Source organism: Neovison vison, chromosome 3 (genome assembly GCF_020171115.1).
Source record: "Neovison vison isolate M4711 chromosome 3, ASM_NN_V1, whole genome shotgun sequence".
In the NCBI taxonomy this organism is placed as follows: Eukaryota; Metazoa; Chordata; class Mammalia; order Carnivora; family Mustelidae; genus Neogale; species Neogale vison.
The window spans coordinates 112126656-112144233 of NC_058093.1; the positions used below are offsets into that span (position 1 = coordinate 112126656).

The 17578-nt window shown below is 47.0% G+C and overlaps 2 protein-coding genes across 4 annotated transcripts in view; one reads left to right on the forward strand and one right to left on the reverse strand.

Moving 5' to 3' along the window:
• Window positions 1-5950: 5950 nt before the first annotated feature.
• MYO7B (myosin VIIB) overlaps window positions 5951-17578 on the forward strand; it is a 102056-nt gene continuing 90428 nt past the window's right edge. For all 3 annotated transcript variants that reach the window (XM_044242702.1, XM_044242703.1, XM_044242705.1), the window contains exon 1: window positions 5951-6086. The gene's annotated coding sequence lies outside the window, so the exon portion shown is untranslated. The remainder of the gene's footprint in view (window positions 6087-17578) is intronic.
• LOC122902761 (uncharacterized protein C4orf19-like) lies at window positions 14429-15468 on the reverse strand. The gene has a single exon (XM_044242706.1). The coding sequence runs from the start codon at window positions 15374-15376 to the stop codon at window positions 14429-14431; it is 948 nt and encodes a 315-aa protein (XP_044098641.1). The 5' UTR covers window positions 15377-15468.

Genomic DNA, 17578 nt, shown 5'->3' on the forward strand with positions numbered 1-17578 from the left:
CTTTTTTATTCTTTAAAGATTTTATTTATTTGACGGAGAGAGAGAGACAGCGAGAGAAGGAACACAAGTAGAGAGAGTGGGAGAGGGAGAAGCAGGTTTCTCACTAAGCAGGGAGCCGGATGCAGGGCTTGATACCATGACCCTGGGATCATGAGCTGAGCGGAATGCAGAAGCTCAAAGTACTAAGCCACCTAGGCGCCCTGACCTGACCTTTTCTGATAAGGACATTGGTCAGATTGGATTAGGAACCACCCAAATTACCTCTTAATTACCTCTTTAAAGGTCATATCTCCAAATACAGTGCATAGGTACTGGGAGGATGGAACTTCAACATAGGAAATTTGACGCACCTTTCAGCCCATGACACTTGGGGTTAGTTAGGGTTGTATCTTCTAGGTATCTTTAATGTTAAGTTACTATTTCTCTCTTTTTCCTTTTTCAAGTCACTAAGTCCAGCCGGCAGGGGAGATGTGTGGAATTCTTTTATTAAAAACAAACAAGCAAACAGAAGATACCCTGTCCCTCCATCTGTCCTGTGTCTGTGGCATGGGGGTTGTGTGAGTCCCCCATATCCTAAAACCCAGAATGATTTGCTGCGGAGTAGGGCCTCAGTAAACACCCACTAAGCAAGTGACTGAGTGACTGTATCAGGGAGATAGCTGCACAACAGACCACCTCGAGACCCTGGCCTTCCTTTTGACCCCAAATTCCGTTTGAAGATAGTTGATATTCTTGGGCCTAGGTTTAACAGGAAATAAAAAGCTGGAAAAATATTTTTTTAAAGATTTTATTTATTTATTTGAGATAGAGAGAGCATGAGTGGGGAGAGGGATGAAGGGAGAGGGAGAAGCAGACTCCTCACCGAGCATGGAGCCCTATGTCGGGCTCAAGCCCAGGACTGCAAGGTCATGACCTGAGCCAAAGTCAGACATTTAACCAACAGAACCACCCAGGGTCTCCTGGAAAGAGGATTGTATCAAGAGAAAATTCAGGAGAAATTTTGTTACTAGGGGTTGTAATCTCTAGTTTTAGGGACTAGGCAAAAAAAAAAAAAAAAATTGGACCGTTAGACACTTTTTCCAGGGCTCTGGGTAGTGAACACATACCAGCAATAAGAGCAAATCTTGCCCTGCCCTACCTGCACAATTTGTTTCCAGCTGGCCTGCAGTTCTCTCAGTCAGCAGGTGTGGGTGACAGCTCCTCTGCATCCAGACAGCTTCAGGTACTAGAACAGATGGGATTGGCACTGCTGGTCCCTGCCCAAATGAGGCAGCAGTTTCAACTGGACGTACAAGGTAACATCCCTGGAACAATTATTGTTAAGATGGTATAACTACTGGAAGCTCATTCATTACTCGGGTTTATGGGTTGTTGTTGTTTTTTAAAGATTTTATTAATTTATTTGAGAGAGAGCATGAGAGAGAGAGAGAGAGAGCACACAAGCAGGCGGGAGGGGAAAGGGGAGAGGAAGAAGCAGGCTTCCCGCTGGGCAATGAAACCTGAAGCAGGACTCAATCCCAGGATCTCAGGATCATGACCTGAGCTGAAGGCAGATGCTTAACTGACTGAGCCACCCAGGTTCCCCCAGTTTATGGGTTTGAGTCCTGGCTCCATCCCTTTCTAGCTGTGTGACCTTGGACAAATTACTTAACCTCTCTGTGCTTCAATGTCCCCATCTAGGAGTTGGGGGAAACAGTAGTATTTATCTCATAGTGTTGTTACAAGGATTAAATGTTAATTTAATTAATGTTAATTAATTATTAAATGTTAATGTTAATGTTAATTTAATAATAAATGTTAATAATTAATGTTAATGTTAATTTAATTATTAAATGTTAATATAATTAAATTATATATAAATAATGGTTCCAGGGAAATAATATATATGATAGTTACTATTTTTATTAAGAACTTTGAAGATGCAAAGAAATCTAACATATGATCCTTGTCTTGAGAAGCTTATAGTCCATCATAAAGTCCTACTTAAAAAAAAATACATGCTAAGAGGTAAATTGTATGATTTGAGTGACAGGTGCCATAGGTATTAAAAGCTAGAGTGAACTAAGTGTGACTTAGAGTGACTCTCGGGGTCACCTTCCTGGGAGAAGAGTATTTGAGCTGGTATTTAAAACACAACACCAGATTTGGGTGGGAGAGGGATCATTTTTTTTTAAGATTTTATTTATTTATTTGACAGACAAAGATCACAAGTAGGCAGAGAGGCAGGTGGGGGAGTGGGGGGGATCAGGATCCTTGCCGAGCAGGGAGCCCGATGAGGGGCTCGATCCCAGGACTCTGAGATCATGAACCGAAGCCAGAGGCTTTAACCACTGAGCCACCCAGGTGCCCCGAGGGATCATGTTTTAATCGTTGTAGGTTAACTATTACAACAACAGGGGCAGCTGGGTGGCTCAGATGGCTAAGTGTCTGTCTTTGGGTGGCTCAGATGGCTAAGTGTCTGTCTTTGGCTTGGGTCGTGATCTCCAGGTCCTGAGATCAAGCCCCATCAGGCTCCCAGTTCAGCAGGGAGTCACCTTCTCCCTCTCCCTGTGCCTTTCCCCCTGCTTATGCTCTCTCTCTCACTCTCTCTCTCTCTCAAATGAATAAAATTTAAAAAAACAAAACAAAACTATTATAACAACAACTTTCAGCGGCTTGACACAAAAATTTATTTCTTGCTCTTGTAAATGGCGTCAGTGAGGTTGGTGGTGGGCTGGAGATGGTACTTTGCTCCCAGGGGTCGTCCAGGAACCCAGGCTCTTTCCATATTTTATCTTCATTCCTTAGGGCCTCGGAATCCAAAGTTGGATGCTCTTCATGTCACCAGCAGAGGGAAGAAGAGAGCACAGGATGTCACAGGACCTGGAAGTGCAGCATAGTACTTACCTTCAGTCTTTGGCCACTCCTGTGAGTGAGATTGGAAAGAGTATCTCAGCTATGGGGCCAGAAGGAAAAGAAACTGGTCTTGCTGCACACAGAGCATTCCAGTCAAGGGTAAGAGCTCTATCCTGATGTTTCTTTTCTCAGAAAGGAAGCCCTTCACGAGGCCTTAACAAGACCTTCACAAGGTCCTCCATCCTCTTCCAAGAGTTAGACAAGATACCATTACCATCACCATAATTAGCATCATCAACATAATTTCCCTGGTTCCCTGGTTTATTGAACTGCCACACAATCGAGTTTTGCTTTCTCCTCCCATTACCTCAACCTCCCCAGGGCAATCAAATTAGTCACCAGGATGCTATTGACCCTGGTCATGGGACAGAGGCCCCCTGTTTATGACCAGTGCTCCAGGTTTAAATGCCAGGACCCAACACTGAGATTTATCCCTTGGATTTCCCACAGCTCTCCAGAGGGGAGGAAGGGACTCTTCCATTTTGTGTCTGTGCTTTGCCCCTCCTGCTGCCTTGGCTAAACATCTGGGTGGATCCCTCAGATAGGTAATGATGATAAAGCACAATCAGAAATGAGTCATTTCCTCCAGGACGGAGATGGTGGATACCTTCCTGGCTCATTAGGACTTTGGATCCGAGCTCTGCCCACTCTAGCAATGTCTATCTCATAGTTGCTGATCCAAGGAGGATGAAGTACTTGGGCTAGCCTGAAGATATTCATTTCCTTGGCATGTCCCCTGGGGGCACCAGTCCAATAGCCCCTTCTCTGCACTCTCCATATCTTCTAAGCACATCTTCCTGTCATTCAAGGAGGTCAAGCGCAGTGTCATCTCTTCCAAGAGTATGTCCACTTCTGGACTTTTATGTTCTCTTTCGGCCTCAGCTGCACCTGGACCAATGAACTATACATTGGTTCTTAACTGGGAATGGTTTTGTCTCCTAGGAGACATTTGGAAGTATTTGGACACATTTTGATTGCACTGCTGGTGGAGTGAATCTAATGGGTAAAGGCCAGGGTTACTGCTCAACATCTTACAGTGCATAGGACAGCTCTTCCCAAACTCCCATCAAAGAATAAGCCAGCCCAAAATGTCAGTAATACCAAGACTGAGAAACCCTGGACTGCACCAATAAAATGTGTCTTGTGATATACATTCCTGTCCTGTGGGTAACTGTGTTTGCAAGAAGGCATTTAAGCTCCGCCCCTTCCTAGATAATCCTCTGCCCTAGGAATCTCAGAGACTTCTGACTTTGGAAGTGAAAGGCTCTTCTGATCCTGGGCAAGGGCAAGCAAGTTGGGGAAGCACCTTCCCTGAAAATTACTAAAAACATGATGTCTCATCCATCCCTTGGGGATAAGGGAGGAGGGAGTCCAGATTTGTACAAGGGCAGATGTGGTATCAAGTAGGATAGGCCCAGGCCTTGGAGTCAGGTCAACCTCCATTCAAATCTTGTCCCTGCCACTTCTGTGTGACATAAGCAAGTTTCTTAACCTCTTCAGTTTGAACTTCCTCACTATGAGATGAGGATAAGCATCTCTAATTTGTGGGTTTTTATGAAGATATGAGATGGTACCCACAAAGAGCCCAGTGCCTACAAACACTAGTTAAATGCTAGTTCTCTGAGCCTGGGAATTCTGAAACTCTCTGAAGAGCCCTTTGCTGCCAGCTGTGCCATTTTACAGTGTTAATGGATAACTTGGGTGCTGTAGGCCAGAGGGGAAAATTAGGGCCACCAGGAAACAAGCAACTTCAGCCTGCTCTAGGTTGTGTTGGTAGAGGTGGAATGAAGAGCTTTCTAGCCTCTGTTTTCTTTGCTGTGGTGATACTACAGTGGGCTCTGGATGGTTGGTCAGAAATGGAATGATAAAAAGTTGTCCTATGGAGGCATTTGGCTCAGCTCAGAAACATTTTTTTTTCTAAGATTTTTATTTATTTATTTGAGAGAGAGAGAGAGAGAAAGCACACACAAGCTGGGGGGAGGGGCACACAAAGAGGGAGAAGCAGGCTCCCCTCCAAGCACAGAGACCAATGGCAGGGCTTGATCCCAGCACCCTGAGATCATAACCTGAGCCAAAGTAAGATACTTAACCTACTAAGCTACCCAGGTGCCCCTCTGAAACACATTTTTAAAGATTAACAGAATATTTGCATCTTGAGGAGAGTTGTGGCAGTCACGTTAGGCTGCAGGAAAGCCAAGTTTGGTCACAGGTGTGACAGGGAAGAACCTACTTTACCCTTTTCTCTCCTACCAGTACTTGGTTCCTGTCCCCAAAAGAGGCCAAGGTCAGGGCTGCTGCCCTGCTGGAGCCTCGATTCTATCTAAAAGCTGCTTCCCACACCTCAGTCTGCATTTCCCATGTCCCTTCCAAGCCCTGGCCCAGGAAGAAATCTAACTGACTCTAGTTGGGCCAGCCGTGAGCACCACCAAGCAAGGTCTCTTCACCCAAGGATAGGGCTACTGCTGAACAGCTACCCACTGTGGACTTATATTCCACCTGCCTTCAGAGCCATCACCCTCATACCTCCAGGGACTGTCCGTCCCTTCCAGCAGGGTATCTCCCAGGGTGCACCACCTGAAATGTCTGTACTTGCCTCATTGCAAAAATTCCCTTTCATTTGAGCCCCAGCCCGAGCCAGCTGCCTCTGCTTCCAGGGACCCTACTGAAAATCTAGATGCCCTGATGGCCTTTAGCTCTGATATAGGCTTCCTAGCATCTCCTCTGTGTGTGCCCCAATTAGGACATGGGGTGTTTGAGAGCAGAGGTCCTGCATGGGCTTCCTTGGAACCTGCGTGATGCCTGGGAATAGGTTGAACTCCCTGGATGATCAGCTGATTGTCACCATGGGGCTTGGCTGGTGGCCAGCAATAGGTGCATGGAGAGCAGACTCTGATGGCCTGTGGAGACTGTCTGCTGAAGAGGCCAGGGTTAAAGATCAGGCCGCTGTGAGGCTCTGCTAGGTAGGGCCGTGGCAGCCATGTGGGAGTGGATATGCCTGGAGCCCAAGGACAAAGTCCTATAATAAATTACGTGGGCCCAGACTGCTGGGCCATTTCCTCTTGGGGCCCTTCTGCCTCTTCCTCCTCTCCCTTACTCTCTGACAGGCCCAGAGCCCTGGCTCTGCCTCCTTTCCCTGCTCTTTCAGAGTGCCTGGGGTGGAGAAGAAGGGAGTCAGCAAGACACCTGAGAAGGTAAGGGAGAACCAGAGGCTTCTCTGCCCGCTGGATGCACCGGGGCCTTTGGGATAGGACGAGAGGGCGGTGAGGGAGCCACCTCTCAGGAGGGAGATGGCTGGATAGAAGGTGGGAGGCACAGATCTGGGGAAGAAGCACTGCAGGGCTCATCTGGAAACCAGGTAGGGCAGGCCTGTGAAGTAGAGAGCCAGAGATTGCTTTCAGGAGCTGGGAAACCAGGAACCCCAGCCCAGAAACCTGTTCTATCAGCACAGGGCTGGACTGGGGGGCCGAGGAAGGGAAGGAAAAGCTGCCCTGGCCCTCTGCCATAGGAAGGCAGACTCACTGACGGGGGGGGATGGAGGGCCGGGGCTACTCTAGCCAGCAGGCTTCTCATAGCATAAGGACTCACCAAGGAATCATGAGGCATGAGGGAGAGCCTGGGTGCCAATGCTGTGGCACCTGGCAGATGTCAGGTGCACTATATGTGCCACCACTCTGCGTCCTCACAGCACACTGGTGATATTACCAGTGTGGACAAACATGTATGGACAAGTATGTATGGACAGCTGGGGTGCCACAGAAAGAAGCAGAGTTGAGATGGGACTCCAAAGCCCAGGCTCCTCTGTCTCTGTGTACCTTAGGGGCCAACTGCAGACAATGGTGTTACTCACCTCTGAAAGACCGGGGCCCCTGGTGAGGCAGGACCCCAGCCTCAAAGCCTCCAGAGTGGAGGTGTTCAGTTGTGGGAACAGGGTGTCTGGGGGAAGGACTCCACTGTTGGTTTCCATAAGCTGCCTCACTTGGGCTGCCGGCATGGTGGGCATCCATCCCCATTTCACAGATAAGGACATTTCAGATACAGAACTGGGGGGCTCTGGCAGCTGGCGGGTGTGGGGCCCCATCCTAAATCTCCTAAATTGTGTGTGTTTATTTCCCCATGACCTGGCCTCCCTTGAAGCCATACTCTGTAACTCTGGGCTTGAATTTTGTTCTAATCCATAAAATCCCTGAACTCTGTTCAAGACTTTAGTTAAAAAACAAAACAAAACAAAACAAACCTCTACATGCGGCCTGGAGCACAAGCCCCAGTAAATTTAAGAAGCATTCAGCTCAATTGCACTCCCAGTAGGAGACCTTCCCCGTTGCCCAAGCTTTCGGGTGCCTCTTCCCAGAAGACCTGTCCAGAAGTGTGTCTTGGGCACTGCTGCATCCTCACTTGGGCATGGAGCCAGGTACTATGAGTGTGCAGCTCTGTGGGGAGGTGACTCGGCAGGACAAACATTCCCAGTTACCTAGATGCATTTGTATCACTGTGTGTTGTTCATGTCTTCCACAAAGGCTCTCGCTTCTACGTTGTCACTCAGGGCACATGACAAGCTGCAGGGAAGAAGAGCAAGAATTGTGCTTTTCATTAAAGAGCTCATGGAGATAGAGGAGGGTAAAATTTGCCTCAGGCCGTTGGCTATGAACAGCTTAAGAGCACAGGCTGGATCTCCTCAAGATTTCTCTGCCCCCCACATTCATCCAGGTCATGGCAAAGAAGAGGCATTGGGGGAAGATATGTTGAATGAAGGAATGGAATAGGTTAAGCTAGGAGTGAAGTCAAGTTTTCTATCCAATGCCATTTAGACTCTCTTGTCTATCTCCTCAATTAATCAAGCAGTGTGTACCATGTTCCTTCACCACTGGGCGGGTAAGGTAAGTCTATGCAAAAGAAAAGTGATCCATCCAGAAATGCAGGCCTCATAGGTATCAAGAGTTAGAGGAGGATATTGCTGGGGTGGAGGACAGGGTGGGAAGGGGGAAGGGTGACAGAGAAGGAGGCAGAGGGACAAATGCGTGGCGTAGGAAAGGATGGCTCGATGACAAGGTGGAGAGTTGGGATGTTCCAGGCTAAGGAAAGGACATCACGTAGTTGCAGAGGAAAGAAAGTACAAGTCCAGCTTGGGCACTGCTGCCTCCTAGCAGAAACTGAGTGCGGGACTAGGGAAATAGTAGATTCTTCTTCCATGTTGATAGAGATATTCTCTTCTGCATTGTCCAACACAGTAGCCACTAGCCACACATGTGGCTACTGAGCACTTGAAGTGTGGCTGGGGTGACCAAGAGAGAGCAGGAGCAGGGAGGAGAGAGAGAAGCAGACTCCTGCTGAGCAGGGAGCCTGACGCAGGGCTTGATCCCAGGACTCTGGGATCATGGCCTGAGCCAAAGGCAGATGCATAACGGACTGAGCCACCCAGGCACCTCTGGATTTTTAATTTTAACTAAAATGAATTTAAATGTAAGTAGCTACATATATCTAGTTGCTGCCACATTGGACAATCCAGTCCTAGAGAGTACAGCATGTCAGACCAAGGAGAGGGGTAAAGTGAAATAAACAAGAATTTCCCAGCCAGACAAGCATGGGTTCAAATCCTAACTCAATTACCTACCAGGTGTGGGACCTGAAGCCTCAGTTTCTTCATCTGTCAAATGAGACCATATCACTCACCTTGTAGCATTGTTGTACAGATTAAATTAATAAACTGCTATTGGAAAACTCTCTGCATGGAGCCTGAGTACAGTCTGAGGCCCTGCTTTGTTCTGGGGCCTATGGACAGAATGTTCATGGTAGGCAAAGGAACCATAGCGCTGTGGAATAGACTGATACCCAAGGCACATGTATCTGCAAATCTCTCTCACAGATCACCTGCCTTATACAAAAAATAAACAAAAGACAGTCATTTGAGGCAAATTTCAGAGATACCTACAATGCAAAAGAATAAAAAAAAAGAAATGAGAAAGCAAGATAAAGTAGGAAAGTACAATTTGGCTAGAGAAAGGTTAGTAAAGGAAGGCTCAGTGTATTTGTTAAATGTAGCCACCAAGTTTACTCTGAGATTCCTGGTGGGCAATGCAAAAACAAAATATAAGCAGGGACAAGTTCAAACATGTCCTTGTTAAGAACAAACCAGTTTCTGAGAAGGAGCCCATCTTTCCTGATGGAATGCCATAAAGGGAATACCAAGCAAGGAAATACCATTGGTAAAAACAGTAAAGTCAAGAAGGCTTCTCAAGGGCCCTGTCTTCCAAGCTGTCCCTGGGCAGGCTGAAGGCACTCTGCCAAACCAAAGCTTGGGAGAAGCCAGTCTCTGAGTGAAGGTAAACCATGAGTTCAGTACAGAACATGAATGCCCTTCCCGAGGACTGGCCAGGGTCTTCTGAGACCAGAGAAGGCAGGCATTAGCTAGGATGGGTGAAGACAAAGTCAGGAGGACTGCAAGGGGACACTTAAGCCAGGTCTGAGTGGGCCAGAAATGAGGTTGGAGAAGTGAGCAGACACTTCACCTGTACCAGCAGGGAGCCCTAAAGCACCTGAATCCAGGTGTGTGTGTTAGGTGTGAGTGGGGGAGGGATAAACTTAGTTTAAGAGACTCATCATACCACATTGTGGAGGAACAGGACCCCAGCTGAATTCCCTGCAGCTGCACTGCCCCTCTGGAAGGGGAGCAGAGCCCTACTGGAAGGAAAAATTCTCCCACTAGAGCCTCTTCAACGAGGCCATCCTGCCATCACTGACTTCCCCAGGAGGCTCTAGGAACGAGGCTCTAAGGAAGCAGGGTCTCTTGGTACTACATCAGCACACGGTTTTGGACAGTGGGGGTAGCCAGGCCCTGTGCCCAATAGGGGAGGATGGGATGGAGGACTATAGTTTCACATCCTCAACCTGGATTTACCTGGGCAAAAGAGAAGGGATCCCTGGTGAGGACCCAAGAGCATCATGTTTCAGGGCCAGGGGTACCTCTCAGGGACATCTATCTTCTGAATTACCAGTCACATGGTATTCATGGGAATACCCATGACGCCACACGACTGTGACCCCACCCACATCATCCTAAATGCAAGGCAATGCTGTGTGGGGTGGGACTCCTTTCAATGGAGGGTGTGTCCCTCTGGGCCCTGGGCTGCAGAGAGGGGCTGAGCCGTCCTAGCTGGATCAGGACACATGGAGAGGGTCAGAATCTGGGTTGACAGGGCCTATCCCTGCCCGGGCTGCTAAACCCAGCACCAGGGAGAGCTCCCACCTCAGTAGTGCAGGGGTCAGCCCCTCCCATTCCTCCCTGTCATGAACTTGGTAGCTGATTCTTGCAGATGGTTGTACCTATGAGAAAAGGGTAGGATTTCAGGCAGCCAGGAAAGGCCATAGACAACAAAATAAGTAATAAAAATATATGGATATTGAAATGCCAAACATGACTGGAAGGAGAAACTTGTGAAGGAAAAGTCTTCCCCCACTTCCATCCCTCTACTCCTCACCCCAGTCCTCACCTCCCCCCAAAAAACCCCTGGTAACAGTTCAATATAATTACCTCTTAAAAAGATATATATCCATCTTTATATATATGTGTTTACACAAAAATTGCATAATACTATAAAATATAACTTTTTTTTACATATTCATATATCAGCACATATATTAGATCAAGCCATCTGAAACCACCAATATTGGTCTAGCCAGGGCCCCTGTCACCTGCTAGACTGGGCTGTCTTTCACTGAGTGGTGGTAGCCCTTCTTACCTGTGCCCACTATCTGTTCCCCTTGGGATGACAGATTCCTCATCAGGAGCCCTCAGCTCTGGAGGATCTCAGTCCCTCCCCCAGCCCGTGCCCCAGACACCTTTCTGCACCACTTCCTTGGGCAATGCTTTCTCAGCCCTCCAGGGTAGCATCCCCCTCTAGACTAGCTTCCCATAGACCAGAGACTCAGTGTGGGTTTTGCTTCTCAGACTCCAGTCTCCTCCTGTATGCCCCATACACCACATGGCACACAGCCCCTTCTAGTCCCAGCAACATTTGGATTCTTCCCTCACTCAGCTTTCAGCATTTTCTTAACGCTTCTTCCATGCTCCACTTTAATGATGCCCAGAAGGCCATGACAGTGGTATGTGTAGCTTTAGACATCCTGCAGCTCTGAGAAAGACTTTGGGAGCCAGTACCTCAACCTTCTCCCATCAGATGATTGTCACCCCCATTCTGGTACCTGAAGTTCGGTAGACCCTGAGGCCAGTGCATGACACTGGCCCAGTGGGCTCAGCAGCACACTGACCTGCCTCAGGGCTGGGCAAGGGCATCTGAGCTAAGAAGAGATCATCTCACTAACAAGAGGCAGGAACTTGTGAACACCCAGGGTTTTCCCTCAGTGGCAATGCCATACTGCTTTCCTGGAATAGGAAGATGTTTTCATCTTCCCGGTGGCCAACCATCTATCTACCCACCAACCTACTCATCCTTGCTCCCATTCTTTCAGCAAGAATATTGTGAGCCCCTACTGGAATGAGTAGGGCACAGTTCTGGTCTTAAGATTCTCATCAATGTTGGAGAGATACACACACTGACCATAAAAACAGGAATAAGTGCTGAGAGAGGAAATTACAGCTGCACCATGAGAGGGTGCCTGTGTGTGGATATAGACATGCGTGCGTATGCGTTCCTGCTAAACTCACATCAGATCAAGTGCACAGACACCCAAGTGAGAGAGAATGTGGGCTATTTTGGGAACTGCATGAAATTTAGGGCACCTGTGGGAGAAGAGGTGCGATATGAGGCAAAACGCCAGACGGGCCATGATCCTGAAGGACCTGACTGTGATAGAGAAATGGCACACCCTGGGGTCCCTGGTGGCTCAGTCAGTTAAGCATCTGACTCTTTTCAGCTCAGGTCTTGATCTCAGGGCCCTGGGTTCAAGCCCCACACTGCAGCCTGAAACAGTGTGGAGCCTACTTAAAAACAAGCCAAAAAAAGATATGACACACTCCTAGTTGTGGAGAGGCATGATGTGCCAATTATTTGCATCTTTGTAAAGATCACTCAGTTGGTGGAATGAACAATAATTTTTAGAGAGACCAGAAGCAGCAAGTCTACCTGCGAGGCTTCTAGTTTCCCAGGGGAAGCATGACAGGGGATCAAGGGATGGGCAGGACAGGAGAGAGCCTCTAGTTTTTCCTTTCTTTCAATGTCTTTCATCTGGCTTTGGTAGTAGGGTAATGCTGGTCTCATAGTATGAGCTAGGAAGTGTTTTCTCTGCTTCTGTTTCCTGGGAGATATTATAGAAAATGAGTCTCATTTCTTCCTTAGATGTTTGGTGGAATTCATTTGGTGAAACTATCTAGGGCTGGTGCCTTTTTTTTTTTTTGACAGGTTATTAATTATTGATTCAATTTCTTTAATAGATATAGGTTTATTCAGATTGTCTATTTCTTCTTGCAGTTTTTGTCTTTCAGGGAATTGGTCTATTTCATCTAAGCTACCAAATTTGTAGGGATCTAGTTGCTCATAATATCCCTTTTTTTAATCATTTTAATGTCCATGAGATCAAGTTAATTATTCTTGAGATGTTCCTCTCTCATTTCTGGTATTACAAATTTGCATTTTCTCTCTTTTTTTCTTGGTTAACTTGGCTAGAGGTTTATCAGTTTTATTGATTATTTATTATTATGTAATGCCTGTTTTTATTCCACCTTGCCCTCTTAATTCTCCCTACACTGGAGTCTGCTCTATCTGAAATAACTTTAGCTACTCCAGTTTTCTTTCCTTCTTTCTTTCTTTCTTCCTTCCTTCCTTCCTTTAACATATAATGTGTTATTTGCTTCAGGGGTATAGGTCTGTGAATCACAGTATTCACAGCACTCACCATGGCACATACCCTCCCCAATATCCACAACCCAGCCACACCATCCTTCCCCTCAGCAACTTAGTTTGTTTCCTGAGATTAAGAGTCTCTTATGGTTTGTCTCCCTCCTGATCCCATCTTGTTTCATTTTTTTCCCTCTCTATCTCCCCGCAACTCCCGCCCTACCTCTCAAATACCTCATATCAGAGAGATCATATGATAATTGTTTTTCTCTGACTTATTTCACTTAGCATAATACTCTCTAGTTCCATTCATGTTGCTGCAAATGACAAGATTTCATTTCTTTTGATGGCTGCGTAGTATTCCATTGTTTATACATATACTACATCTTTTTTTTTTTTTGTATCTCACTGGTAAGATCAGCTTTTTATTGAGTGCCTACCATGTGCCAGGCACCGTGATAAATACTTGTAAAATCTCATTTAATCCTTTCAAATATATACTATTATTCTCACATCATGGATGGGCAAATAGAAGGGATAAGTTATTTGCCCAAGGTCGTGTGGCAAAGCTGGAAAGCAAACCGAGGTCAGCCACATTTCAGAGCCTGTGTTATGAAATGCCATATGCTGGCATCTTCCGTGTTCGAATCTTTCTAGAGAGACTGGACCATCCTCTAAATTCTCCACTGAGCCATGTCAGAAAGGCAGTTCTTGTTTTTATAAATTAGAAGACTGGCACCCAGAGAGGGCTGTGGTTCATCCTTCAGTAAGATCAGAGCATGTGGTATCATGAGTCTGAATGGTAGGGACAGACAGCTGAAGCCATCCTCAGCAAACGGACTTGTTATCCTCACTTGCCACTCGGCAGTGTGGCTCTCCAAATGGAAAGAAACATCAAGATTTACTGACACTCTGTCTGGGGAAATCAGAACTACCTTTGAGTTACAACAGACAGATGTATATGTTGTTATATTTTAATCAGAATCAGACATTAAGTGGCATAAAATGTCTATCTCTTGGCTCTTCCCAACCTCACCAACTTAAAACTCAAATACAACACAAGCGGTTTGCAGAATTCTTTCGGCCGGCTTCCCCGAGTCCCAGAGGACATTAAAAAGTAATAACGTAAAAAAGTTAAGGTCAAGGTGTCTTAATATCGCAGCTAATGACTAACCATTTGCTTACTAGTGGCTTCTTCTTCATCCTGAGGGCTGCTGAGCTCAACTCGATGTCAAACAAGTGGTTAGTGATTAGTTCCCTGGGTGACTGTCCCTGCAGGCAAGCCATGCTCTGGGGACACACTAGGCACTTTCAGTGGGCGGAGCTACCTTTTCCAGGTTGGGTACAATGTCTGGCTCGCAAAAGCAAGACGAAGAATTTACAGACAGAATGGTCTGTGATTCTGCACCCTTGGTGGGTGGGGAGGAGGGAGAGGATTAAGCGCTGGGATTTCAGAGCATTCTGAAGAACATCGATCCGTGGGTGGACGAGCAGGCCGTTTAATTCCTGCATGCAGGTGGGCAGTCCCGCACCGCGCACTCTGATTTTTATTCTAGAGCCCTGAGTGACTGCCAGTCCGCACCGCGGGGCGGTCCGTTCTGAACAACAAGCGCCAGGGCGCAGGCCCCCGAAGCCGAGCAAATAACCCATAAGGCCGCTGGGGTGCGGGGCGGGGGGGCGAGGGCGCCAGTCTGTCAACAGAGCACGCGCGCCCGACGTGCGCACTGCGCCCCCTGCTCAGGGCCCTAATCTGCCTCGTCCATGTCCACGTCTTCTCCGGCGGTTGCTGCTTCTAAGGCCGCAGGGGCTTCGGCCACGGCCGCATCCTCATCGTCCGCGTCCCCGCCCGGCTCGTGGGGGGAGCCACGTGAATCCTCCCGCTCGGTTCTCGAATTGGCCTGAGCAACAGCCTCCTCTTTAAAGCAGACGCTTAGGCCTTCTGTCGTCACGGCCTCGTTCAAGGAATCCCAACTTCTTTTCAAGGGGAAGGGCATGTTCAAACCGTGCTCCCCCGCCCTGGGGTGGGTTCCCGCCAGAGGGTCCTCCTCAGTCTGGCTCTTGGAAAGACAGTCCTTTTCTTCCCCATCATCTTTGTCTACAACAGAGCCCCAAAGGGGAGGGTAATCTGGGGCCGGGATCTGGAGGTCATGGTCTAGTACTTCCACGGTAGGACCCTCCGCCCTGGAAGCAGCTCTGGAGTCCCCATTTTGGACGGCCGGTGTCTCTTGAGAGGCCAGCAGCGCACTGTCCTGTTGTCCCAGGCCCCCTCTTTCTGGGAAGGGGTGAGTTGGGGCGACACTGTTTGCAGGCAGTAAGCCCCTGTCACCCTGGTGGGGCCCATGATCCCCAGTGGGCTTCAGCGGGGAGAGGGCAGGGCTGATGCCATTGATGGCACAACCGGCCTTGCCGGCATAGTGTCCCCCTGCCGTATCCCCCTGAGGGGGCTGTCCTGGAAGAGACCAGTGGGGCTCCTGCCCGCTGCAGGCTCGGCCTCTGCTGGCCGTCCTCTTCAGGCCCTCGATCTGCAGCTCATTTTTGTGCACGACGACTTGGCTGCTCTGCTTGCCTTTCAGTTTAACAGTGTCACCTTCATCCACCTTGCAGCTGTTCAACTCATTGACATAGCCAGGGGAGGGCACTTGAACCGGATCAAAGAGATAGCTTTGTATCATTTTACAGCACCTGCACCCCATCTGGATTATTTTGTGTTACCATCTGTTGTGGAGATTGTCTATTAGGTTTCTCTTAAAGTTTAACTTCTCTTCCTGGGGCCGGGCGGCGGCGGTGGCGGCGACAGGGTCGCGGCGCCCATGGCTTCGCCGGCCTCGGGCGGCCGCGCCGAAAAAACCTACATCTTCTTTATACATTCATCTGTTGATGGACATCTAGGTTCTTTCCATAGTTTGGCTATTGTGGACGTTGCTGCTATAAACATTAGGGTGCATGTGCTCTTTTGGATCACTACTGTTGTATATTTAGGGTAAATAACCAGTAGTGTGATTGCTGGGTCCTAGGATAGCTCTATTTTCAACTTTTTGAGGAACCTCCATACTGTTTTCCAAAGTGGTTGCGCTATCTTGCATTCCCACCAACAGTATAGGAGGGTTGCCCTTTCTCTGCATCCTTGCCAACATCTGTTGTTTCCTGACTTGTTAGTTTGAGCCATTCTGACTGGCGTGAGGGGGTATCTCACTGTGGTTTTGATTTGTATTTCCCTGGTGCGGAGTGATGTGGAGCACTTTTTCATGTGTCTTTTGGCCATTTGGATGGATGTCTTCTTTGCAGAAATGTCTGTTCATGTCTTCTGCCCATTTCTTGATTTGATTATTTGTTCTTTGGGTGTTGAGTTTGATAAGCTCACTTTAGATTTTGGATACCAGCCCTTTATCTGATATGTCATCTGCAAATATCTTCTCCCATTCTGTTGGTTGTCTTTTGGTTTTGTTGACTGTTTCCTTTGCTGTGCAAAAGCTTTTTATCTTGATGAAGTCCTAGTAGTTCATTTTTGCCCTTGCTTCCCTTGTCCTTGGTGATGTTTTTAGGAAAAAGTTGCTGTGGCTGAGGTCAAAAAGGTTGCTGCCTGTGTTCTCCTCAAGCATTTTGATGGATTTCTGTCTCACATTGAGGTCTTTAAACCACTGATCCATTTTGAGTCTATTTTTGTATGTTGTAAGGAAACGGTCCAGTTTCATTCTTCTGCATTTGGCTGTCCAATTTTCCCAACACCATTTGTTGAAGGGACTGTTTTTTCCATTAGACATTCCTTCTTGCTTTGTCAAAGATTAGTTGACCATAGAGTTGAGGGTCTATTTCTGGGGCTCTCTATTCTGTTCCATTGATCTATATGTCTGTTTTTGTGCCAATACCATACTGTTTTGATGATGCCAGCTTTGTCACAGAGCTTGAAGTCTGGCATTGTGATGCTGCCAACTTTGGTTTTCTTTTTCAACATTCCTTTGGCTATTCGGGGTCTTTTCTGGTTCCATATAAATTTTAGGATAATTTGTTCCATTTCTTTGAAAAAATTGATGATATTTTGATAAGGAGTGCATTAAATGTGTAGATTGCTTTAGGTAGCATAGACATTTTCATAATATTTTTTCTTTCAATCCATGAGCATGGAATGTTTTTCTATTTCTTTGTGTCTTCCTCAATTTCTTCCGTGAGTACTTTATAGTTTTCTGAGTACAGAATCTTTGCCTCTTTGCTTAGGTTTATTCCTAGGTATCTTATGGTTTTGGGTGCAATTGTAAGTGGTATCAACTCCTTAATTTCTCTTTCTTCTGTCTTGTTTGTTGGTGTATAGAAATGCAGCTGATTTCTGTGCATTGATTTTATATCCTGCTCTATATTTACTGAATCCCTGTATAAGTTCTAGCAGGTTTGGACTGGAGTCTTTTGGATTTTTCACATAAAGTTTCATATCATCTACAAAGAATGAGAGTTTGACTTCTTCTTTGTTAATTTGGATATCTTTTATTTCTTTCTGTTGTCTGATTGCTGAGGCTAGGACTTCTGGTACTATATTGAGTAGCGGTGATGATAGTGGACAGCCCTGCCATGTTCCTGACCTTGGGAGGAAAGATCTCACTTTTCCCCCATTGAGAATGATATTCGTGGTGGGTTTTCCATAGATGGCTTTTATGATGTTGAGGTATGTACCCTCTATCCTTACTCTATGAAGAGTTTTGATCAAGAAAGAATGATGTACTTTGTCAAATGCTTTTTTTTAAAGATTTTATTTATTTGACAGAGATCAAAAGTAGGCAGAGAGGCAGACAGAGAGAGAGGAGGAAGCAGGCTCCCTGCTGAGCAGAGAGCCCCATGCAGGGCTTGATCCCAGAACCCTGGGATCATGACCTGAGCTGAAGGCAGAAGCTTTAACCCGATGAGCC